The 22232-nt window shown below is 37.8% G+C and overlaps 6 protein-coding genes and 2 long non-coding RNA genes across 12 annotated transcripts; 4 read left to right on the forward strand and 4 right to left on the reverse strand.

Moving 5' to 3' along the window:
- Positions 1-154: 154 nt before the first annotated feature.
- On the reverse strand, positions 155-3427 carry LOC124315811 (compound eye opsin BCRH2-like). 2 transcript variants are annotated; one of them, XM_046781521.1, is made up of 9 exons: positions 2103-2255; positions 1891-2038; positions 1706-1821; positions 1458-1630; positions 1284-1385; positions 1068-1207; positions 742-1008; positions 560-682; positions 155-482 (listed from the first exon to the last, which is right to left on the reverse strand). In XM_046781521.1, exons 2-9 carry the CDS (start codon positions 2017-2019, stop codon positions 366-368), a joined length of 1167 nt encoding a protein of 388 aa, XP_046637477.1. In that variant the 5' UTR covers positions 2020-2038; positions 2103-2255; the 3' UTR covers positions 155-365. The 2 variants fall into 2 exon arrangements, with proteins under 2 accessions (XP_046637477.1, XP_046637478.1); XM_046781522.1 differs by lacking the exons at positions 1891-2038; positions 2103-2255 and adding an exon at positions 3284-3427.
- LOC124316229 (protein Star-like) lies at positions 3384-8864 on the forward strand. 2 transcript variants are annotated; one of them, XM_046782055.1, is made up of 8 exons: positions 3384-3471; positions 6775-7118; positions 7208-7252; positions 7467-7615; positions 7680-7849; positions 7918-8108; positions 8186-8402; positions 8469-8864. In XM_046782055.1, the coding sequence occupies exons 4-8, from the start codon at positions 7489-7491 to the stop codon at positions 8607-8609; spliced, it is 846 nt and encodes a 281-aa protein (XP_046638011.1). In that variant the 5' UTR covers positions 3384-3471; positions 6775-7118; positions 7208-7252; positions 7467-7488; the 3' UTR covers positions 8610-8864. The 2 variants fall into 2 exon arrangements, with proteins under 2 accessions (XP_046638011.1, XP_046638002.1); XM_046782046.1 differs by having other exon boundaries at positions 7208-7615.
- LOC124316402 lies at positions 8605-10081 on the reverse strand. Its single transcript, XM_046782334.1, has 4 exons — positions 9966-10081; positions 9756-9891; positions 9435-9689; positions 8605-9358 (listed from the first exon to the last, which is right to left on the reverse strand). Exons 2-4 carry the CDS (start codon positions 9889-9891, stop codon positions 8985-8987), a joined length of 765 nt encoding a protein of 254 aa, XP_046638290.1. The 5' UTR covers positions 9966-10081; the 3' UTR covers positions 8605-8984.
- A 70-nt stretch (positions 10082-10151) lies between these two features.
- On the forward strand, positions 10152-15892 carry LOC124315014 (CXXC-type zinc finger protein 1-like). Of its 3 annotated transcripts, none has more exons than XM_046780366.1 (13): positions 10152-10307; positions 10414-10550; positions 10629-10672; positions 10734-10780; positions 10850-11098; positions 11164-11325; positions 11385-11516; positions 11583-11687; positions 11750-11887; positions 11955-12090; positions 12156-12340; positions 12402-13166; positions 15737-15892. In XM_046780366.1, exons 1-12 carry the CDS (start codon positions 10302-10304, stop codon positions 12771-12773), a joined length of 1713 nt encoding a protein of 570 aa, XP_046636322.1. In that variant the 5' UTR covers positions 10152-10301; the 3' UTR covers positions 12774-13166; positions 15737-15892. The 3 variants fall into 3 exon arrangements, with proteins under 3 accessions (XP_046636322.1, XP_046636330.1, XP_046636338.1); XM_046780374.1 differs by having other exon boundaries at positions 15758-15892; XM_046780382.1 differs by having other exon boundaries at positions 11167-11325.
- LOC124314812 lies at positions 13098-15665 on the reverse strand. Its single transcript, XM_046780199.1, has 3 exons — positions 14072-15665; positions 13850-14002; positions 13098-13786 (listed from the first exon to the last, which is right to left on the reverse strand). Exons 1-3 carry the CDS (start codon positions 15414-15416, stop codon positions 13314-13316), a joined length of 1971 nt encoding a protein of 656 aa, XP_046636155.1. The 5' UTR covers positions 15417-15665; the 3' UTR covers positions 13098-13313.
- Positions 15893-16443: 551 nt separating the features above from the next.
- Positions 16444-19390, reverse strand: LOC124314668. Its single transcript, XM_046779948.1, has 7 exons — positions 19179-19390; positions 18590-19113; positions 18412-18524; positions 18110-18345; positions 17538-18049; positions 17356-17462; positions 16444-17275 (listed from the first exon to the last, which is right to left on the reverse strand). The coding sequence occupies exons 1-7, from the start codon at positions 19388-19390 to the stop codon at positions 16553-16555; spliced, it is 2427 nt and encodes an 808-aa protein (XP_046635904.1). The 3' UTR covers positions 16444-16552.
- On the forward strand, positions 17346-20646 carry LOC124319545. Its single transcript, XR_006913251.1, has 3 exons — positions 17346-17500; positions 19173-19842; positions 19886-20646. It is a non-coding gene; the product is annotated as an uncharacterized LOC124319545 (long non-coding RNA).
- Positions 20647-20670: 24 nt separating this feature from the next.
- LOC124320162 lies at positions 20671-21122 on the forward strand. Its single transcript, XR_006913796.1, has 2 exons — positions 20671-20862; positions 20938-21122. It is a non-coding gene; the product is annotated as an uncharacterized LOC124320162 (long non-coding RNA).
- Positions 21123-22232: the final 1110 nt, after the last annotated feature.

A 22232-nucleotide genomic window follows, 5' to 3' on the forward strand; every position in this document is an offset into this window, starting at 1 on the left:
CGCTGAATTAAATTCTGTTAAGAATAAATAATCCTGATTCAAGAAATCGACTTACATTTTGGATTTTGCACCGTTTAAATTGTAAATCAGTTCTAGATGACCGATTCATTTGTTTAATTTTTTTTTTTAGTAATTTGAATTTAAAAAATGGAAATAACCTTGAATGCATGTATTTTTGCCCGAGCTTAACTTTTTTCATTGCTACATGGCTGAAACAAACTGAGGATTCAAAGCAACTGAATTATGGTCAGAAAACAAATGACTATTTAAACATATGTCATTATCATGATCGAGAGTTCCGTTTTTATATGGGGTCGTCAGGGTAAGTTCCGAGCATTTAAGATGATGTTTTAATAAGTTTTTCTTTATGTAGATTCAGTAGTACTGCTTCTGGATACTCCGGTCTTGGTGGAGCAGATGGATTCGTTGTCTGATTTGACTGGCTCGTTGATGCAGAACCACGGGTATTTCTCTTGCAATGCCTTAATAGTTAAAAGTTAAAAGCATTTTAAAATGTTAAGTGCTGATTTCATATTATTAAAAATTTTGCAGCAAATACCAATCGGAATTTCGGGTGAGAAATGGCATAGACAACTGGATTGCAGATGGATGCTGATTTGGCAATCAAGGCTGGCAAAATTGTTACTAGCGGCGTGATAGTAGATTGGTCTCCGAGAAGCCCCTGTAACAAAAGATCATTGTCGTTACATTTTCTATTTTTTTTAAACAGAATTTAGATACCTTGAGGACGATTGCGGCATAAGGAGTCCACATTGCCGCCCACAAAGCGATGTTGCAAAGGGCGACCTTGGCGATCTTTATTTCAGCGGAAGCTGCGTTACTATCAGCGTTGGATCGGAGTGAGGTAACGTTCATCTTCTTCGCCTGGTCACGAAGGGTTTTCTCGTGATCAAAGATGGTTTTCACGATGAAGTAGTAACAGTAGGTAATAAAGGCCAACGGGATGCAGTACAAGAATACAAAAAGGCAAAGTCCGAAGGCTTTAGTCTGTTCAAAGAAATAACATGATTATAAAACAGTGAATTCAAGATTCAATACGATTTTACCTGTTCATCTCGAGTAAGGTAATCGAAAGAACAGGAGTCCAAAATTCCTTCCGGAATGTAACGACCGAAGCCGAAGTATGGTGTGATGGACCACCCAGTGGCGTAAATCCAGCAGCAAGCAATCAGGGTAGCTGCCCGTTCTAATAATTAAGGTATGGTCAATAATTTAATTGTTTTAATGTACACAGATGAGTAATTAAAAAAGAAAAAATTTACTGGATGTCATTTTAGTTCCGGCCATGCCCTTGACGATGACATTATATCGGTCGTATGCGATAACAGCCATCGTACAGATGCTAGTAGCTCCGAAAATGCTTCCTGTAAGTTCCATTTACAACATTATAACAACGGACACTCGATGAAAACTAAAAGTTATAATGGTTATCATACCCAAACAGGCGTAAAGCTCACAGGCCGCTGGGCCGAAAAGCCAAATGCCACCATTGAAAGAGTTGTGGACAAACATGGGGAACTGGGAGATCATCATGCAAAAATCGGAAAATGCAAGATTGACGACAAACATGTTGGCTGTGCTGCGAAGTCCTTTGGTTTTGGTGAACAAGCTGCAGAAAATATGAAAGGTACCAGCGGATTGTGTCAAATTCTTGAATAATTTAGAATTTTTAATATTTTTTTACCTGATGACAATTCCATTACCACAAAGAGAAACCACCCCCAGGAAGATGTAGATGGTTCCCAAAAGGTAATGCCACATGGGGTTGACAGGCGGAAACTTGCTCCAATGAGGGTGAATCTGTTTTATGTCATTTACATTTGAGGTTAAGATTAATGGTTCATTCATTTGCAGGTTACTATACGATACCAAAGCCTTCATGTCGTCGGTGACAAAGTCGGTGAGAGAGACTCCGGGCGGATATCCAAAATGGACATTTGGTTGGATTGCCCGGGCAGACCGGATGAGAGTGGTATTGAAGCTCAAACTAGGATTCATTTTTTTTTCCTGTATGAAGCTGTAAAGAAAATGGATGAAAATCAAATTTCCGAAAAATTCAGGTAACAGTTAAGTTTCCTTACTTCTCTTTAGCGAGTGAAAGTAAAGTTTGATCGAAAGTTAAACGCTGGTTCGCTAGCTCAAAACTGGATGTGTTGAGGATTCGACCTGCGTCTTTGCTTGCACCAAAACTTTGTCACGAAGTTATCAGTCGCTCCACTTGGTCTTTATATACCTATGCGGGCTGCATCTCTTTTCAGTGGTAGTTATTAAATTAGATTTTCCGTAAACTAACAAGATTATCCAATCGTTAGTACGTAGGTTAAACTGTGTTAACGGTGAAGCCAGGTTTTTTTAGGAAGTCAACTGGATAATCTATCGGATGTCTGAAACTCCGTTTACCTTGTTTCGCTATTGAGTACGTGTTAAGGGGTCAAGGATTATCCTTTGTGCAATCGTAACAGCCCGTCTCGTTGCGAATTTAATTAAAACTGATCCACATTTACAAATGCCAAAAGTGAACCCGGTACGTCATTTTAACAGCAAAATGTCACACTCCTGCAAAAGGTGTCCCTCCTCATTTGATTTACGTAGTCGTACGAAGTTTTAATAAAATTAGACAGAAAGTCGACATGCAGTAAACAATGCGAGTAATTAACGCGTTCAGACACACGGAATTGTGTCTGTACTTGGACTGAGACTCGTTGTTGGTCTACATTAGCGCTCAGGTTACTGGCTTTATTTATACCTGCTCTCCTCTACACCTTCTTACCTTTAGTCATTATTTTTATGGGAAACTAACGAGATTTGCGCTTATTTGCCCCACCCAGTTAACCTTTTAAAACAAGTATAGAGAAGTGTGTTTGAATTTCGTAAAGTTCTAATTTCTGACCGTTGAGTACGCAGATAATCTGTCAGGATTCCAGAGCTTTTTAATTATGTTTTCGCGGAACAAGATTATCCACGGTCTGTTTGACCACGCCCCTGGTCTCTTTTCTTTGTTTCTACCCAAAAATTATTTCTGTACAATGATGGATTTAGCAATCAGAGAAAAGCGCTATTTTAGGTTGTGATTATTTTGTAGGTCTTATCATGCAAAATATGTCTCGACAAAAGGTGAAATTCGGATGGATGAATGCTGACATCTAACAAATAATAAGAAATCAACACAAAGTAGGAGAAGGTCGTTACCTTTAACGTTAATTTGTGGTTCATTTAATTATGTAATTAATGGTTCATTTATTTGCAGGTTACTATACGATACCAAAGCCTTCATGTCGTCGGTGACAAAGTCGGTGAGAGAGACTCCGGGCGGATATCCAAAATGGACATTTGGTTGGATTGCCCGGGCATACCGGATGAGAGTGGTATTGTAGCTCAAACTAGGATTCATTTTTCCTCTATGATGCTCTTTAAGTGGATGGATAAAAATCAAATTTAAAAAACCTGCAAGTAAAAGTCAAGTTTTATTTCTCTTTATCGAATGAAAGTTAAGTTCGAGAGAAAGCGTTCAAATCAATATTTGAACTTTACCAAATCAAATCAAGTATAGATAAGTGTGTTTGAATTTGGTAAAGTTCAAATATGTGGTCTTTGAGTTCGTAGATAATCTGTCGGGATGCCAGAGGTTTTTATCAATGCTCTCGTCGACAAAGATTATCCACGGTCTGTTAGACCACGCGTCTGGGCTCTTTTCATTGTTTCTTCCACAAAACTATTCCTGTACAATGTTGGATTGAGCAATAAGGGAAACACGCAATTTATTTACGGACTGATTAATTTGTAGGTCTTATCATACAAAATATGTCTCGACAAAAGTTCAAATCCGGGTGGATGAATACCGACATATCAAACAAATGATAAGAAATCAATACTAAGTCGGAGAACGTCGTTACCTTCCACGCTCATGAACTTTGTCACTTGTGCATTATCATTTGTTTACTATCGGTGACTTAACATGAGAACGAGAGCAGTGAAATAAGGAAATGCTGTGTGAGAAGAAATCATAGCGCTCATTGCATGATTCACGTAATGTACTAGTTTTTCGTAGGAGCGTATTACAATAGAAGTTCGTGGTTTATTTCTCACAGTTAATATCAAAGCTTACCGACTCCTCCTATACAATTTGGTTGTTGTATCTCAAAAAATCTAAAATTTTCTTTTGACTTTTGTCTTTTTTTTTTTCCTTTTTTATTCCTCCAGCTGTCAGTTCCGGTTCGGTTAGCAAAGCTATCGAGCTATAGGGAGGTTCAATGTACGTTTTATTATTCTTTTTTTCTTTCCCCTTTTTTATGTTATTCGTTGTCAAATTGTCGGGAGGTGTACGGCCCATCGACTTTGAAAAACGAAACACAGACGCAGCTGTTGCTTCTGTTTATTTTAATCTCCTCCTTAAAAAAAAGAAAAATATCAAATGTACTCTGAAAACTCTCTTTACTGGGAGGTTTTTAGCCCCGGGTTTTCTTTTTACTCTGTTCCAGTGCGGATTCAAGAAAAATTTGTTTTTGTCATAGGTGAACTTTTCCGTGCGTGGGCAATTTCTGTTACTCAATACCTGTCAAGTCGTGTCTAGACACCTGGTGCCGTTAACTCGAAGCGATTCTTCGCTAGCGGAAATAATTATTATAGAGGAGTGAGTGTATCGCTGTTGGCTAACTACTGTAAGAAAGGCGGGCACCAGTCGTCTGGGAACTTTATAACGGTGACCGTCTATAAATAATAAGGCTAAGAATGGGTTGTCGAACAATTAGAGAAACTTGAGTTGACCCACTATAATAAGGCGGGAAATGCCCGATATCATTTTGATAAGGAAAACAAACGAAATTCACATGATGAAATGTTTCATTCATCGGTAACTTACCGTGAAGTGGTGAAAATTATTTCGACACAAATTTCTTCACTTACCAGGTGTCAATTTAGTAAAAGTTGTTTTTTTTTTTTTGTTTTGTTTTGTTTTGTTTGTTTTTTTTTTTTACAAATGTGATACACGCTCCAGGCCTGACCTGGCCGTTTTATGGCCCGTTGAAAGGTATAATTTTAAATTTTGTCAAATTTATTTTTCTTTTCGGCGGGATTTAGTGGACAGGCCAAGTTTTGCAGGTGCTCATAAATATTTATAACTCTTATCGATAAGAATCTGAAAGAAAGTTCTTTCCATTCTGTTCCTTCTAAACGAGTCTGGTGCGTTCGGGGAAGATGACATCAGCAGCATCGTGAAATGCTCACGGCCACCAACGCGTTTTCTCCGACGAGAAATTGCCAACAGGGCACCGCCCTGCTGTATTCATGACCTTTCCATCGAAATCGTGATAATCTTTCGCCCAAACGGAGAAAATGTTTTTGGCGATCTGAATGAGGTCGTGATAACCAAACAGACATTTTAATTTAGAATTCGTTCACCATAAATAATCGGCCCACATATTTCAGAAACGGACATGGCAACGGCGGTATTTAGAAAGCCGAAAAGTAAAAAAAAAGGCGCAGTTGTTATTATTTTGTCTGTCCTTCAAATAGACGTATAGTCGAAGAAGAAAAGAGCGCTATACATCCCTGACAGATCTTCGGTCGCTAGGGAGAAATTTTACGAGATCGGCACTTTTGTTTCAACAGAGAGAGGAGGCATTATGCTGATTCACTTTCCCAACAAGTCGAACGACGAGTTCTTGCCAAAATTTAAAAAAAGTTGTAACACCGGCTTACTCTCTCCTCCGCTTCTATCCACATATACGTCGAAGAATGTTGATCACCACACAGGCTCAACACAGCCATGTGGTAATAATCAGTGTAGCGTAAACGCCTTTTTTTTTTTAAACCATCACGTTGGTTGCTGTAACCCCCCGGTGAAAAATTCTCGGGTTGAACAAACTGTCTAACTCAACAAGCAATGACCGCACCGGCCGGTGCTTCATCAACGAATATTTATTATGTAGATAGCCTCAAGTCACTTTTCATAGAATAAAAAAAAATAAAAAATGAAAGATTGATATACACACTTTTGATTTTAATGACATTGTGCATTCAAATCAGGTCGGTCACGTTCTCGTTATTTTCCGAGAGAGCAAAAAAATTTCGTTTTGCTTTACAAGGAATGACAGTAGAAATTACGAAATAGGTACAATTTCTGTTGAATAAAAAAAAAATGACGATCACATTATGATCGCTTTATATTTTTAAAAAAGCAACCCTGTGGCGTTGTTTCAACAATCGTGCTGCAATACAACACCAGAACCACTTTTGAGTCTAGTGATTCGAATTTTATTTTTCCTTAATGTAGCCAACCATGATCGTTCAATCACCCCATTTAAGAGAAAGAAGTTATTTTAAGAAATGGTTGCGGTAATGATCTGAATCTCCTCCTCTTAAAAATTAAGGAGACTATGGAAATCGCTTTTTTAGTTTTATTTGGTCGAATCGGAAGATCGAACGTAAACAATGGAAAACCAGTTTGATGAATTTTGATCGAAATCGACGAGCGTAAATAAAACCCAATTTCACACGTGTAAATGTTTTCTCTAGTTAATCCCAAAAGATACGATTATTTCGCAAACATTATTATAAAAAACAATGTGAATAAAGATATAAAATACTCCATCCGTATTTTATTGCTACTAAGTTGCAATTAACTGCAATTTTGTTTTTTATAGAGTTTTCGATTAGCGTGACCAAAGTTTTCTTTTATATATTGTTAAAACAACTAGCATTTAAGTTTTTTATTTGTTTATTTGGCAATAATTGGTTCTCCAACAATTTTTCCAGAATTTTTATTTCAAAACTTGGCGACGCCTTCTGTGCTGCAAGTCCGCCCCTCTTTTGGTTGTTGAGGAACAACTTAGTACACACTGGTTTTGCGGGCCGTAGTCGACGTACTCTACCGCGAAGCAATTGTCACTTTCACTCGGGCTCAGTTTGTTGCTTTGTATCTCATATTCTGTATTAATGTTTGTTCTTTAGAAAGCTCACCTGTAAAACAGTTCTTGTGTGCCACTGTACGTTATGAGTCGAGTCCAATACGTTCTCTGTACATAGGCACACACACACACGTATCTCGTTCAGTAGTACCTGTCTTTATGTGTGTGTGTGTATCATATTTCTGCTCCAAGGTATCAATCGTTTTGTGATTCAACTATCGAGAGTGTAATGTTCAGTTGGCGATAAAAGTGAAGTCTACGTAAAGAAATTTTTTTTTCAGCAGCTGGGCTGTTGATGGAGATCCGTCTGCCAATTTTCGCTCGTCGTAAGAGAAACTTTCTCTCTAATAAGTGTTACCCTCTCCGCACCTGTGTATTTCGTGCTATGCATTAATCCAATGAAGACTCTGCTGTGGTGTTTAATTATCACTTTTAACTTTAAATAAGGAATGCATTTTAGCTAACTGACATTTCTAGCTTGTCATCACGTTCAAGTGCAATAACAACTCTGCAAAAGTTTATTAATCCGTTACTGCCCAGGTGTCAAACCTTTTCTCTCGAAATGAGTCCAGTTCTCAAGCGACCTGTTGTGTTGTTCATGGGGGTGTGTTTTGCCTGTGTGATATTGATATACTACCAGTCCAGTCATTCCCAAGGAAAACCTCACTATAGTGGGGTATGCAATACAGGTGTTGTAATGTGTCATTCATTTATTCTTATGAATTCAAACTAATTCTTGTTTCAAATTTTCAGAAAATGTGAATTCAGCAGTTATGGATCAAGATGACCCCTGCATATTAAGTTTACTGCGTGGCCAATACTTACACCCTCCATCTAAAAATAAGCTTAGTCTTGAAGCACCAGAGGTTACAAATCCTTCCATGGGGCAAGCTCAAAGTATACTTGAAATCTTGAAAAATAAGGTACAATGACAGTTTATCACGAAAGGTTGTTCGCATGTTTCAATGTTTATTGTACTGTTGCCCAACAGGAGAATGGCTTTTTTGTGGAATGTGGTGCCTTGGATGGCGAACTTCGTTCAAACACTTTGTTTATGGAACGAAATTTAGGTTGGGAAGGCGTTTTGATTGAAGCCGACCCCAAAAACTTCTTGAAAGTTCAAGAGAAAAATCGTCGAGCATGGACTGTTCCTGCTTGCCTTAGTACCTCCTCCAGTCCTAAGTAAATATTGACACACTTTTTACAAGCTTGACAAGCACTTTAATAATGAACCTTTCATATTTGTTTGTTGTATGCAGAACTGTAGTATTCAAACAGGCTTTCAATCAAGGAAGAATCTCACAAAACCAACTCGACGATCAGAATCGAGTGGGAAGCGTCCAAGTCCAATGCTTCCCAATATATTCTATCCTTGCAGCCCTCAACCGAACTGAAGTAGACTACTTCAGTTTAGATATTGAAGGCGACGAATTAGCTGTTCTGAAAACCATACCGTGGAATAATGTCAGAATTCAGGTATACTTTAAAAGCAAAATATATTTCATGTAGATATTTATTAACAATTGTTTATTACGTTTGTAGACCCTGTCAGTCGAGTTTATCCATGACAAAGAGGGTAAAGACCAGATTAGGGAATATATGACGTTGCAGGGCTATGAAGTGGTCAAAGAAGTCACCGACCCAAATTGGCTTGCAAACGATTTCATTTTTAACAAAATTTAGCCTTGAATCTAGCGTTATTGGCTGTTTCACGAGCGATCGGATATGCATCCCCCAAGCTGCTAGAGTGTTACCACATTTTTACTGAGCAAGCAACAAATTAGCTCTGGCATTTTTCCAAAGAAAAGCCGAAAGCTTCCTGGATGGAACAAAAACTCTGTTGTTTCCTCACTCCTGCCCAATTAGAAGACTAATGTTTTTTCCAAACAGTTTTATTATCATTCTTCAAAGTTGGCCAATATAGTTCATATACAAAAATTGCTTTTCTTGGTTTTCTTTCAACGTGCTCTTAGTCCAGCGAAACAGCCGAAGCGTAAACAACAAAGAGATAGCATATAAAATGGATCGATTGTGCTTTTTTTTTTGAAATTACACTAATCACATACTCAAGTACTTGACAAAATTGGGCATAGGATCATCTTTACCGATAAACGCAAAATGTGGATTTAAATCTTCAATCTTCTTCTCGATAGACAGATTAGAAAAGAACTCATCGTAGTTGTAGCCGCAAATTGTCTGGTGGTTCCACGCTTTTTCAATACGTTCGTCGACCGTTAACGAACTCTGACGGTAATTGACTTTAGGCGTAGGAGCAGAAATGTTCATTTGCTCAAACGTGAATTTTCTGCCAGGAAAAGTTTTCAAATTCTTTAAATGACTTTTTCCATTCAAATGATCCTGCATGGGTATAGGGCCTGAGCAAGTAAAGTCAACACAAACTTTACATTTGTATGATCCATCAGGTTGCAACACTGAAAGTAAAGCAAAAAAATGTTACATCTAATGCAATTTTTTCTGGTGACTTGTGTGGAGTGAATAAAACTTTACATGCTGAAGACACATCGGCTAATGCAATTGGCAAGGAACCACTTTTCATTGCTGGTGGAGAGTGAACTAGAGTAGTTGGTTGGCGTTGCCCATATAAAGGTGACTTGACAGCTGTGTTAAACTGAGTGGACTCTTTGCCACGCTGGACGTTTTTCAAATGCTTTTTTCCTGTCAAATGCTGCTCAAAAGGTATGTGACCAGAACACTCGAAATCATCACAGCTTTTACATTTAAAATTTCCATTGGGCAAGACAACTATGTAAAAAAAATGAACATATTGAATGCTGGTATCAAAACACACAATACAAATTGAATTTATACTTGCTGCTGACATGTCAACTGCTAGGGGCTGATTCATTGTAACAGCTCTCATATGCTTCCCACCAATTACATGGGCATCCCACTGAGATGTTGAGTTCATTTGGATCTTACAATGAGCACAATAAAACTCGGCCATCTTTTCACGACAGTAAATGGTCAATAAATAATTAAAATTGAAATTAAACAATCTATTTGCTAACTGCTATATACCTTTATAAGTAAGTGAAAAACAGGATTCTGAGTACAATAACGTAGTGTTGTTATCAAATGCAAATATTGTGAATTGAATTGACAATTGAACCATCGACTGCCATCTACCAGCGATCAAATAAGCTAGTACCATTTTAATAGCAGTTCCCTTTCTCCTCGCCAGTCAGCACTCAGCTCAGCTTGTTGACAGATCACAATTACGACAACAAGGGAAGAAAGACACTTTTTAAAAAGAGTTAATTGAACCCACGTTAATAAATCAAATTTCATTAGTATCAAGAACTTTTAGTAATTCACCGTTTCAAAGTGTTTGATTTTCTAACCTACCTCCTGAAAATGTCGGTAAGTGAACTACGTGTATATTTACATGTTCAGTACTGTTACCTTCATTCTGTTATGAACAACTTTTGAATAGGAGTTAAAAGTCATTCTTTTTTTATATTTATAGAAAGATTACATATCAAAACACCATACATTGCCAGAGAGGCAATCTAAAATTGACCTTATGATGAGGCAAGAAGAACATGGTCTTGAAGAACAACTTTACTGCATCTGCCGTAGTTCTGATGCTAGTAGATTTATGATGTAAGTCTTCTAGAAACTAAATCTAGTTTTTTTCATTTTAAAAATATCTTTTTTGCATCAAATTTTCTATTTATTCAGTGGTTGTGACTATTGTGAAGATTGGTATCATGGAGACTGCATAGGTATATTGTATATCTGAACATAACTAAATAATGTAATTGGAACATGCTTAAATTTGACTAGATATTACTGAGGAAGAGTCCCGCTTCATAAAAAAGTTCTTCTGTCCAGTAATGCATTGATTTTTTATTTCTGTATTTTGCTATTTTATTTTAAAAAAATGTATGATTAATTTTTAGAAATGTAGACAAAGGGATCCCAGTTTAACAATCAAGTACAAACAAAAGAAATTAGAACAGGCAGGAAAGGAAGAGGCAGCAAAAAAAGCAAAGAAACGACAGGAAAAGAAGGAATCTACTCCACAATATCCCCATTGTGGTGAATGTATCGCTTGTTATCGAGTAGATAACTGTAACAAGTGTGACGCCTGTAAAGGGAAATCTCGTCAACAATGTAAATATCGAGTCTGTCTTACCTTCGCCCCAAAGGTATTACTCAATTTTAAAAATTTTACGCACAAAATAATTACTATAAATGCATTAAATATTTACAGCAGAAGAAAGTCGAGATAAAATCTGAAGAAGATGAGCCTGTGGTAAAACCTGTCCTGAAAGAAGCAAACTATTCCGACGATGACGTCTGGGAGCCAAGTCTTCGGAAAGAGAAACCTCCTGTTCCAGCCCCTAAACCATCTCGACATTCAACCAATAAAAAGGTGTTTTATTTTTACTTCACTTCCAATTTCATTCCCTTTAACTACAATTTCTGTTCCAGGAAAAAACAAAGGGGAGATACCGTTCCTCTGCGACTACTGGGGAACATCGCCGCAGAAAGAGAATTACGTCGTCGACAGATTCTGGAGGTGAAAGCGAAGTTGAAAAATCTCCGGCTCGGAATAAACAAAAAGTAAAGCATACTATTTCTTAAATGGTTTTATGTGGTAATTTATTGTTATTATCAACACGATTTCAGGTTATCCACTGTTATGGTCCCCAATGCATCAACGCTTCCCGACCTGGAAGTAAATATTGCAGTGACCAATGTGGTCTCAAATTGGCTACTACTCGTATTTATCAGGTTAGCTATTTTAAATAGTTTTGTAAATTCAAAAACGGTGGGAAAATGTCGTTTTCGTACAGATTTTGCCTCAACGCATTCAAGAGTGGGGCTTAACACCTTGTATAGCCGAAGAGAAGAACAAGAAAGAGTTGGAACAAATTCGTAAACAGCAAACCGATGCCCGTGAAGCTTTGGAAGAACTAGATCTCAAACAAAAGGTTGAGTTTTATCATAGTGTTAAGTTTACTGGCATGTATCTAAAAAATTATGTTGATACCAATGCAGGAATTGGACGTAATAACAGCAAAGGCGAAAAAATTTACAGTAGACATAAACTCTGACGATGAAGCAGATGAAGGTGGAGACGGCGAAACGGAATCGGCCACTGTTCAGTGCGTTACTTGCGGCATCGGTGTTACACGTAAGGAAATGATCATTGGATAGTTGGGGTCAAAAATCATATTTATTTTAAATATATTTGTTTAGAAACCAATGCCATTCGGCACATGGAGCGATGTTTCAACAAATACGAAAGTCAAACTTCATTTGGTTCAATCTTCCAAACGAAGATAGAAGGCAACAACATGTTTTGCGACTTTTACAATCCAAATAACCGAACTTACTGCAAACGACTTCGTGTTCTATGTCCGGAGCATTGTAAAGATCCCAAGGTAATTTTCTCAAGATATATTAAGTTCGAATCTATGAAGTGTGACGTCTCCTTTTGTATAGGTCAATGACACTGATGTATGCGGGTATCCGTCGGTACGGAACGTCTTTGATGAAACTGGCGAATTCTGCTTGATTCAGAAGAAAAAGTGCGTCAAGCACAACAATTGGGAGAAGCTAAGAAGAGCCGAGATTGACATGGAAAGAGTTCGCCAGTGGCTGAAACTCGATGAACTATTCGAAAAAGAACGTCAAATCCGAACTGCCATGGCGCAGCGCGCTGGACTTTTACCGCTCATACTTCATTCAACTTTCAATCATGAATTAATGCAACAACAGCAGCAACAGTACGCTGGTCAAACTGGTGTTACCTCGGACAGCTCTGAGGCCTATGCAGCAGCCAATAAAAAACTTGCCATGGAAGACGATACTTAAGGTTGATTTTGTTTACATCATGTGAGGAATATCTCCGAACCTATTGTGGTGATAATAAATTTCATCGATTGATTGTTACTGAATTTGATATTCAATTTCTAATTTGTAGTTTAATTCTCGGTTTAGGCCTACTCATGACATTTATTTATTTTTTTATTAAATGACACTCTTTCAAGCTTTTCCCGCCAATGCCAATGACATGTTCATGTGGCAACCACGCATGTTATTCGCAGCAGCAGCAGGAAGAGGGAAAGGGTTATTTACTTATTTTGGAATTTTAGTCTTTTGTGTGGTTTGACACCTGAAAAGTGAATCTGAAATGGATGCACAATGACATATTTTTATTTTAAACCTGTGACTTTTTTTTTAAGCTAACTTTAGCCAACATATTTGGTAAGCACGATTTATTTTCTTACAGCATATTGTTTGAGATTTTGTCTGAGCTGGTTGTCCACTTAGATTTTTTAATTAATAGAAATTGTTTTCTGCATTATTAGTAAATTCAGCCTCCATTTTGCTTCCACTTGCAGTTTAACTTAATTATAATGTAAGATTCCCATATGTTTCAACAATATTTTCCTGTAAGAGAAAGCCATTAAAGTTATTGAAATAATCTCCACGTATGCCCCCTCCTGATGTTGACATGCTGAAAATCTGCAACCATATTTCATCCCCTCTTTTCAAATTGAGTGTCGATTGTAAGGATAGCATCTCAGATTGACTACTCTCATCAGAATGACCAGCTCCCATTAATTCATCATTTTTATACAACCCCATATTGATAAACTGATATGTTGCACCAAATACCATCACTCCTGAAAAGGAAAAGAAATAAGTTCCTGATACAGGTGCTGTAAATTTTCCTGTCTCCAAGTTCATGGCTCCTCCTGTGTTTAGTCTTTCCACTTCGAAAGGAATAGGAATATTTTTTTTCCCAAACTTGGTTTTTCTCTGCACGAAGAAATAAGTTGGCGATGACTTTACGTCTAACAATCCAATCAATTTCTGGAAATCTGCAAAGGTTGACTCAAATGAATAGATCCGTAATTTGATTATAATATAATTGAGCTTTATACCCGCATCACTGGAAAGCTTTGTAAAGTTGCAATAGACGCTTTTAACCGTTTGAGCTCCCATAATCGAATACAATCCGCTATGGGTGTGTCCGATCCTCCGAAGATCGTCGCAAGATCTAGGTATTTTCTCGAAGTTCTCTGCGCTTGTTTTTCCTGTTCATTTGGATCGCAACATACTTGATAGGTTTTTATTGAGATGCATTTAGCATTACCATTTCTTACCTAATAATCCTTTTGTCAGATTGGCTACGCTGAGCTTGAGACTGTGCCATTCGTCTGTGACTGTCATGTCAGCATTTTGGGCGAAATTCATAGGGATCGACAGGGCGGCGGCGGTGTAACGGATAGACACTTTACGATATTGCAGCGATTGTTGGTCTCTTAACTGTGCCAGTTTAAATCTATTAAGCGACAGCAGTTTGGGAACGAATTTATCACTAGCCCAGATGACGTGGTCTTTACTTTCTCGATAAAATGTTTCGATACCCTCCTTCGTCGTTGAGCCGTGACGGGATAATTCGTTAATAAAGTTTGCTTCATCTGCAAATAACTCGATGAACTTTGCCACTTCGCCGTCTATTTTATCTGCATGGTGATACAACCCCCGCAACTTTTCTTGTCCTTCCGTGTTCATTTTTTCAAAAATTTTGTTCAACGTGTCCGAAGTTTTATCCGGTCGGTAAAAGTCGTCTGTCCAAAAGACCAATTCCCAATCGCTTTGATCCTTAATGGTGGCCGTGGAAGAGAAGAGCAAATTGTTCAACGAGTTATAAAGAACCCGTCCCGAGTGAGGTGATACGATATCCGAGTCCTTGAAAGTATCCATCAAGACATTAGTTGTTGTTTCTGCTAAAAGTCGCTTCTCGTCATTGGCAGTCAGGAAAACTTCTTTTGTGTCTTGACTGAATCTTCGCTGTAGTTTGTTAACCATTTGACTCGAAATGACATTTTCCATGCGGATGACTGTGTCCTTAGTTTCCGTAATCTGACACGTCCAACTGAAGAGAAATTTTAAATAGTTGAACTGTTCGGGTTTGGAGCGCATGTCTTGAGCGAGTTGGTCGCAAACGTTTCGTTCGAAACACGAAAGAGAAAATGGCAGTGATTTGTGGAATTCCAAAGGCAGCCAATTGGTGGTTAAAGAATCAGCTTTTGGTGGTATCGTACTGACCAGTACCACCTTCTCGAAGGGTATCACTTGCACTTGATGAGGTTGAACTTCGTGATCGACTACTTTGCTTAAATACTTCACCACTTGGCTTTCGACGATATCGTTCCACATTTCAATGCGGAATCGAATCTCCTGGAGCATCGTGATGTTGTTGAATTGACTGACGGCACTTTGGTGATCTAGCAGGGCGATGGGAGCGTAGAAAAACTTGTTGTTGCTTTGGTCACTTTTGTTATTGCTTGCGTGTTGGTAAATGTTCACTCGAAAACTGCCGTAGGGCATGGAGCATAGTTCAGTAGGAGATATTTGCAGTTTAGTCCATGGCGAAATTTTGGAAGTGTTGGATGGGCAGACATTCACCAGTAACAAAATCGAGACGAATAACGTAGTCCGCATTTTAGTCGTGTGCGAATTCTTCTTTATTTTGAAATTTCCAAGATTTAAAAAAGCGATTAAAAGTCGAATGGGAAGTTAAATGGAGCACGATGGAGCACGAAATAATCAGTTACTGTCGTTGAGAACGGTCAAGTTTCAACTGTTCCCTGTTGTTGACTGTGTCTATACTGAATAGGGTCACGCCGCTAGGTTTCCGCTCATCATTCAAACTATTAAATGGGAGTTTCTCCTTTCTAAATATTTTATTTGGTGTGAATCATAATTTTTTTAAATATTGCAAGTGATGTGTAATTTATGTCATTTTTGTGTCAAATGTTTAGATACTCTCACTTTCAATGTAGTGAGTAGGATTCTGGAAAACAATCAATAACAACACTGCTGCGGGGGAGACTGAAGAAGCAATAAATATGAGAACAGAGTGGTTACATTCACGTTGCTACTAGTCCCACCACGATGTTATACATCTTCCCATCGAGGTAAAAATATTTAACTTGTTTAATTTAAATTCCAATATTAATCAATGTTTCTGTTTCATTATAGAAGAAAGGACATCTATCTGGTGGCATAAGACATGCAACTATTTCCTATATTTCCTATTACGAGGGGAACATCAACAACGTCATCGCAGGTCTTCTCAATGTAAGTGCTTGCATTCACTGCCCTTTCGATCGTCATGTTACTTTCCTTCCCTTAGTTTATTGGAAAAAGGAATAAGATTAGTGAATTTGCATAACAGTTTTATCCATTCTTCTCTCAGTCAATTAAATGATTGATTACATTTCTATCTACTCGAGTATCCATTTCTTTTTATTTGACTAATATAAATTCATCCAGATAGGAATCTACTTGAAAAACTTGTTTTGTAATGAAACTCGTCAATTGATATTAGATTTTAACTTGTTATCTAAAGAATTTAAATCGTGAAAGGATAAAAGAGTTTTAATTATCTGATTTCCGAAATTAAAAGCGAATGCAGTGCGTACGAAAGGCATCTTTTCAATTCAAATGAGTCATTAAGAAAAAAGAATAGACCCCAAAACCTAATATGTTTATTGACATCGCAATAATTTCTCTCATAGTTTATTCTACAGTGGTTCACTAAGTAAACAATAAAAGTTTCATTTATTTCAATCAAGCTACTTGTGTTTCCTTTTCGTTGCTCTAGACGAAGAACCGTTATGTGGATTTTCTTTTCTTTTATCTCCTTTACTCAAAATTCCAACGATGTCCATCAAGTTTTCTTTCTTGTAAACTTTACACAAGATTTGGAGGGCGTTGCCGTCGTTGGAGGGGTTGCAATGAACTTCGATTCCGTTCTCAATCAAAAGTTCGATTATGTCCTGCAAATTTTCGTGGTTATAATTGCGACATAAGACAGGAAGAGCGTTGTATCCGTAATCGTGAATGCAATTGATTTCGACTTTCTGTTCAATCAAAAGTTGAATGATGTCGATTAAATTTTCGTGTGAATAGTACTCGCACAAATAATGCAGGATATTAGTGCCGTATTTGTTTTTGCAGTTAATGTCGATGCCGTTATCGATGAAAAGTTGAACAATGTCGATCAAATCGTCTTTTGGATACTGGGCAATCAGTTTGAGAAGGGCGTTTTCTCCGTATGCGTTCTTTGCGTTCAAATTGATTTTCTTTTCGACAAAATAGCGAACGATTTCGACAAAATCTTCTTGATGGTAGGCTTCACCGTTAGCTAATAATTGCAGCAGAGGAGTCAATCCATGTTGATTGAGGCAGTTGACGTTGATGCCTTGATTCACTAAATTTTTGATTTTAATCAAACTTGGGTTTGGTTCTGTACACAGATTGAACAGCATCTTTTCCATTTCTTTTTGTCGAGAATTCTGTCATCCCATAATACAAAAAAACAAACAAATATCATTATTTACATTTTGCATTTGATGACAATTACGTAATGCGTTACCCGAATGTCTCCAAATTCTTCGACTATTTCAGAAGCTGTCAATCTGTTTTCCTGTTTGTATGCCAGCATTTTCAAAGTCAACTCACCTATAGGAGACGTCGGGATTTCTGGAAAAACGTAAGAAAAAGACGTTCGTTTTGAAAATGTAAGTTATTCATGTATTTTCCCGCATACCAACTTACTTGACATGTTGACTGGTTTGTCTTGGTTGATGTTTGTTTGAATATTTCGTGAAACCGAGCCGTAAGGGTGAAGACCACCTAAAAGAAGAAAACCGAAAACAAGTCCTTCGGCAAAGACATCGCTCTTGAAGGTGCAACATTCCCACAGTAATTGTGCAAGATTTTCCGACTGATTCTCTTCGTTTTCGAGCGCCTTTAAAATTTCGGGTGCCAGCCAGTCTAATCCTCCCTTGATTTCGTTGATGGGGCAAGTTCCTTTTGCGTCGATTTCTTTACTTGATCCAAAATTAGTCCATTTCATAACAGTAGACGAATTTCCCGTCCAGAGAAGAACATTTTTGGGCTTCAGATCGCAGTGAATAAGTTTCTTCTCGTGAATGTATTCCAATCCCATAGCCAATTGGTAAAGAGCTTCTTCTGTTTGAGGCTTTGGCCCGCGATATTTTTTGGGATCCCCGTCTTTCAGAAAAATCTGATTCAGCGATGCTTGGCAAAGTTCCAGCGCATAATATCTATTGTGTTTTAAATTAATAATTAGGCCTAACTTGATTCGAATCATGTTATAGATTTACCTGAATTTCGAGTCATTTTCTGCGTGAAATAGTTTGACAACGTTGTCGTGACTAAGACCAAGCCAGGATTCTTCTTGTTTCTGTCCCAATACGTGGATTGATTGCATCCGCTTAATAGCAACCGGAAGACGAGTCGTTCCCCAGACACCTTCGAATAAGATGCCATAACCTCCCTCCTCTATAACCTTTTCGGAATTGATTTCTAACATGCTGCCGGGTAGCACATTCCTTTTTGCCTAACCAATTATATGGGTTCACGGTTTCTTCCATTTTAATATATTTTCTGACTTATTTATTTTTACCTGAGTTTTGTACTCTCTAAGAAATTCGACAACCTCCGAAGAAGTGATTCTTTTGTCTGGTACGCTGGACAACATTTTCACGATGAGATCGTGAACATGCGGTGGTTGAATCTCTAAAAAAATGGGGGCATTTTAAGAGACCGAAAAGTATTTGATTTATATACTGTTGGAAACTTACTGCTGATATTTACGGTATTATTCTTCAATATGTTATTAGCTATGTCCGTTTGGCTATTCCCGAAAATATGTTCACCGTCTAGATAGAAATAACCGAAGACGAGGCCTTCTGCATAAACATCACTCTTGACAGTTCCCCGTTGACGTGAAGATGATCCTTCTGAACCATCCGTTAATTCGTCTTCTTGCATAAGAATTTTCAGTAGCTCTGGTGCCAACCAGTTGTTCGTCCCTTGTACTCCACTTATAGAAAAAGATCCTCTCTCGTTGACTCGTTTGCTTAGTCCAAAATCAGCCCATTTCATTAAGACTTCTTCTTCTTTTTGGGGATTCACCCAGATGAGGATGTTTTGTGGTTTGATGTCACGATGGACCATTCCCATTTTGTGAATGTATTCTAATCCCGTGGCTAATTGGCAAAGAACGTTTTCTCGTGGGGGCATTCGCCTGCAGCATTTTTTGGGGTCGCCGTCTTTGAGGAATAACTTGTCCAACGAAGCTTCACACAATTCAAGAGCATAATATCTAATAGAGTTAACATTTTTATTGGATTTCTAATGCTAGAATTATCTAATGTCTAAAAGGCGCACCTGAAACTGGAGTCGCTCTGGACGTGATGTAATTTGACAACGTTTGGATGTTTCAAGTTTCGCAGAGCTTCTTCTTCTTTTTCGCTGCCATCAACATCCTCCAGCATAAGTCGTTTAACGGCTACTGGTTCGCGATTTGGTCCCAAGAAACCGTTGAAGATGATCCCAAATCCTCCTCTACTTAAAACGGTTTTGCTGCATTCAAATTCCATCTCGAATCAGCTGGCCGATTGACTAAGCAGTTTTTGAAATAAAATTATTAACGTGAATTGAAAAATGGATTGAAAACTCAATTTTTACAAGTATTTACTTGCTACCAACAAATATAGAAAGAGAAATACGGTTTGGTCGCTATGTGCGAGAGCGTTTCTAGGCGTTTCTAGACATTTTATCCTACTTTGTGTGTACCTTTCTGTTTCCTTATCTTTATTTTTTTACTATTGTAGCACCAAATCACCAGATAAATGATTCGGTTGCTCTGCTGACAAACTGTTATAAAGCTTTTGTTTATTTTACCCTTGATCCCTTATTTCGCTATCGTGATTTCTTATCAGTTTCACTTTTTGGGACACTCTATGGTCGTAGAGAACGGTATGATTATTTTCTTAAGTTATTTATGGATTGCTTTCACCATTTCGCCTAGATTCAAATAGCTTGCCGTAAAGTCTGGCGATTCTTTAGCCGTTCTCATTATTATAGGTCGGGAGAAAAATTCATCGAATAGTCTCCTATTTCTTTCATAAGTTTCATTTCGAGCTTATATAAACATTCACCAGTAACAAGGATTGTTGACTTACTCGTTTTTCTCACGCGCATATACCTAGCTGTGCCCTCTCGCGGTAATGACTATGGTTTTTAATTCATTTTAAAACAATCAATATTATTAATAACAAAAAAAATTGTCGCCGGTAGGGCCAGCTGGGCAGGCTCGAATAGTACTGTTGGGAACTGTACATTCCCAAAATCTTATTTAGCTTAATGGTTTGCAATTTTGTGTGTGGCATAATTTGAGCTTGATTACACACTCGACCCATTTACAGAATTTGACATAAATTTTTATCAGTGTTAAGTTACGCTATCTATATCTGTGATCACACGGTCACAACTTAAATTTCCCTTAATCTTATAAGTCATTTTATTTTTTAAATTTTTATAACAGTCCTTATAGTTCCGTATCTTTATAGTTCTGTTTACAAGCAGAGGCCTACGTTGATTTACGAAATAAAATTTTCGTGCTGATAGCTTGCTGGTTTTAGTGCTGCTAGGTTGGCCCTATAGATAGCACGCTTAAAAATAATTTTTAAACCTGATTACACCAATTATAACCGGTTAAGGAAAAAAACAGGAAAAGATTCAAGGATGAAGAAACAACAAACTGCGAGTGCGTAATATGTTTATTCACATCAATTTTGTAATAGAGTATATAGGCTAACGTCCGAAGTTGCCAGTTCGCTGAAATTGTGAAAACAAATTGGACGTGAACTAGTGGCATAGATAAAGAAGACTGGTTTCGCATGTCCTATCCTTTTAGCCCTATCCCTACTGACCCCGAGTTTCTGTTTTGCTTGTCCTGCCCCTAGCGGATAAACTGCTGTACTGCACCGTGGCTACAAAGGGTGTTGCAGACGAAAGTTGTTTTCCTTCTGTCTTGGTAAAATTCTTTGCTGGCGTTTAAAAGTTCTAGGTAATTTTTTCATACAAAGTTTTACTTAAAAGTCATTTTGTATTAAATTTTGACGTTTGCCAATTGCAAAAGCAGAGAAATCAATTGAATGATTGCAATGGAATAGATGTAAGCAGAGTGTAGAGAACAAAACGTACACTAGAGGGCAGGACAAGCATAACAGAATCGGGAAAATCGGAGGAAGGGTAGCAAGAATTCTGGCGACAGTTGGCCATGTTAATTTTCTTATGGACAGCATCAACCAGTGGTCTTTGTCTATGCTAGTGGTTAAGCTTATGGAAGCCCAAAACCGCCACTTTTTCAATATAAATTTTTTTTCAAAATATCAATATATAAAACAGAAAAGAATATAAAAACTGAAAAAAGTATTATATAAAAACCAAAAAGAGTGTAATATAAAAAACAAAAAGTTGATATAAAATGCAAAAAAAGTCAATATAAAACCCAAAAAAGTTCAATATATAATCCCAAAAAGTTTAATATAAAAACGGCAGCCACCTAGCGGTCAAAATAATTACTTCATGCCACATCTCCACCCCCTTTATAGCCAGTTTGAATCCAGTAGTACAAACGGGGATTCTTGCGCGATAAATAAGCGCATATTTGAGCATTTTATTTAATCACATAATTAAAAAACAAGTAAGCGCTTAAATAACGCTACTTAATGCGCATCGCTTTAAATTATTATTTTTTAAATTTAATGCGAAGGAAAACGACTGCGGCTGACTGCGGAGACTGGTCAGAGGAGTAACGCGAGCCCGTCTGTTTTTTCCAGCGGTTATCGCTGGTCCGTCCGCTATTTTAGCGCTGTCGCCAGTCCGCTGTTTTCGACGGCTCATTATAAGCGAAAAAAAATCCATTCAAATGTTTTGCGCTAGATCTAGCGCTATATCTAAGCGCGCGTTCGCTAGCGATTTGTTTGCGATAAACTAACACGCGATGCGCTAAATATATATTCAGCGCAATTCATTGCATCTCATTTTTTTACGAAACGCGCAAGCGCTTGGTTAATTAAAGTAAATGGATTCGGAAAAGAAAACCATTGCGCGACTGGACGAGTAGCACGTGCCCGTCCATTATTTCAGCGCTTATCATGAGTCAGTTTGCTTGTCGTAGCGCTTATCGTCGCCCGTCCGCTGTTTAATAAGGCGACTCGCTGCGCACGGGTTATGCGCGTTTTGTAAATAATACGCATCTTGCGCGCGACATGCTAAATTTTGAGCATTTTATTTAATCTTTAATAAAAAAACGGCGCTAGGCGTATAGGCTTGCGCTTAAATAATTTGAGCGCTTATCGCTGGTCCTTCAAGCTGGGTTAGCGCTGTTGCCCGTCCGCTGTTTTCAGCGGCTCATTATGCGAAAAATAATTA

Source organism: Daphnia pulicaria, chromosome 1, assembly GCF_021234035.1.
Source record: "Daphnia pulicaria isolate SC F1-1A chromosome 1, SC_F0-13Bv2, whole genome shotgun sequence".
Taxonomy (NCBI): domain Eukaryota; kingdom Metazoa; phylum Arthropoda; class Branchiopoda; order Diplostraca; family Daphniidae; genus Daphnia; species Daphnia pulicaria.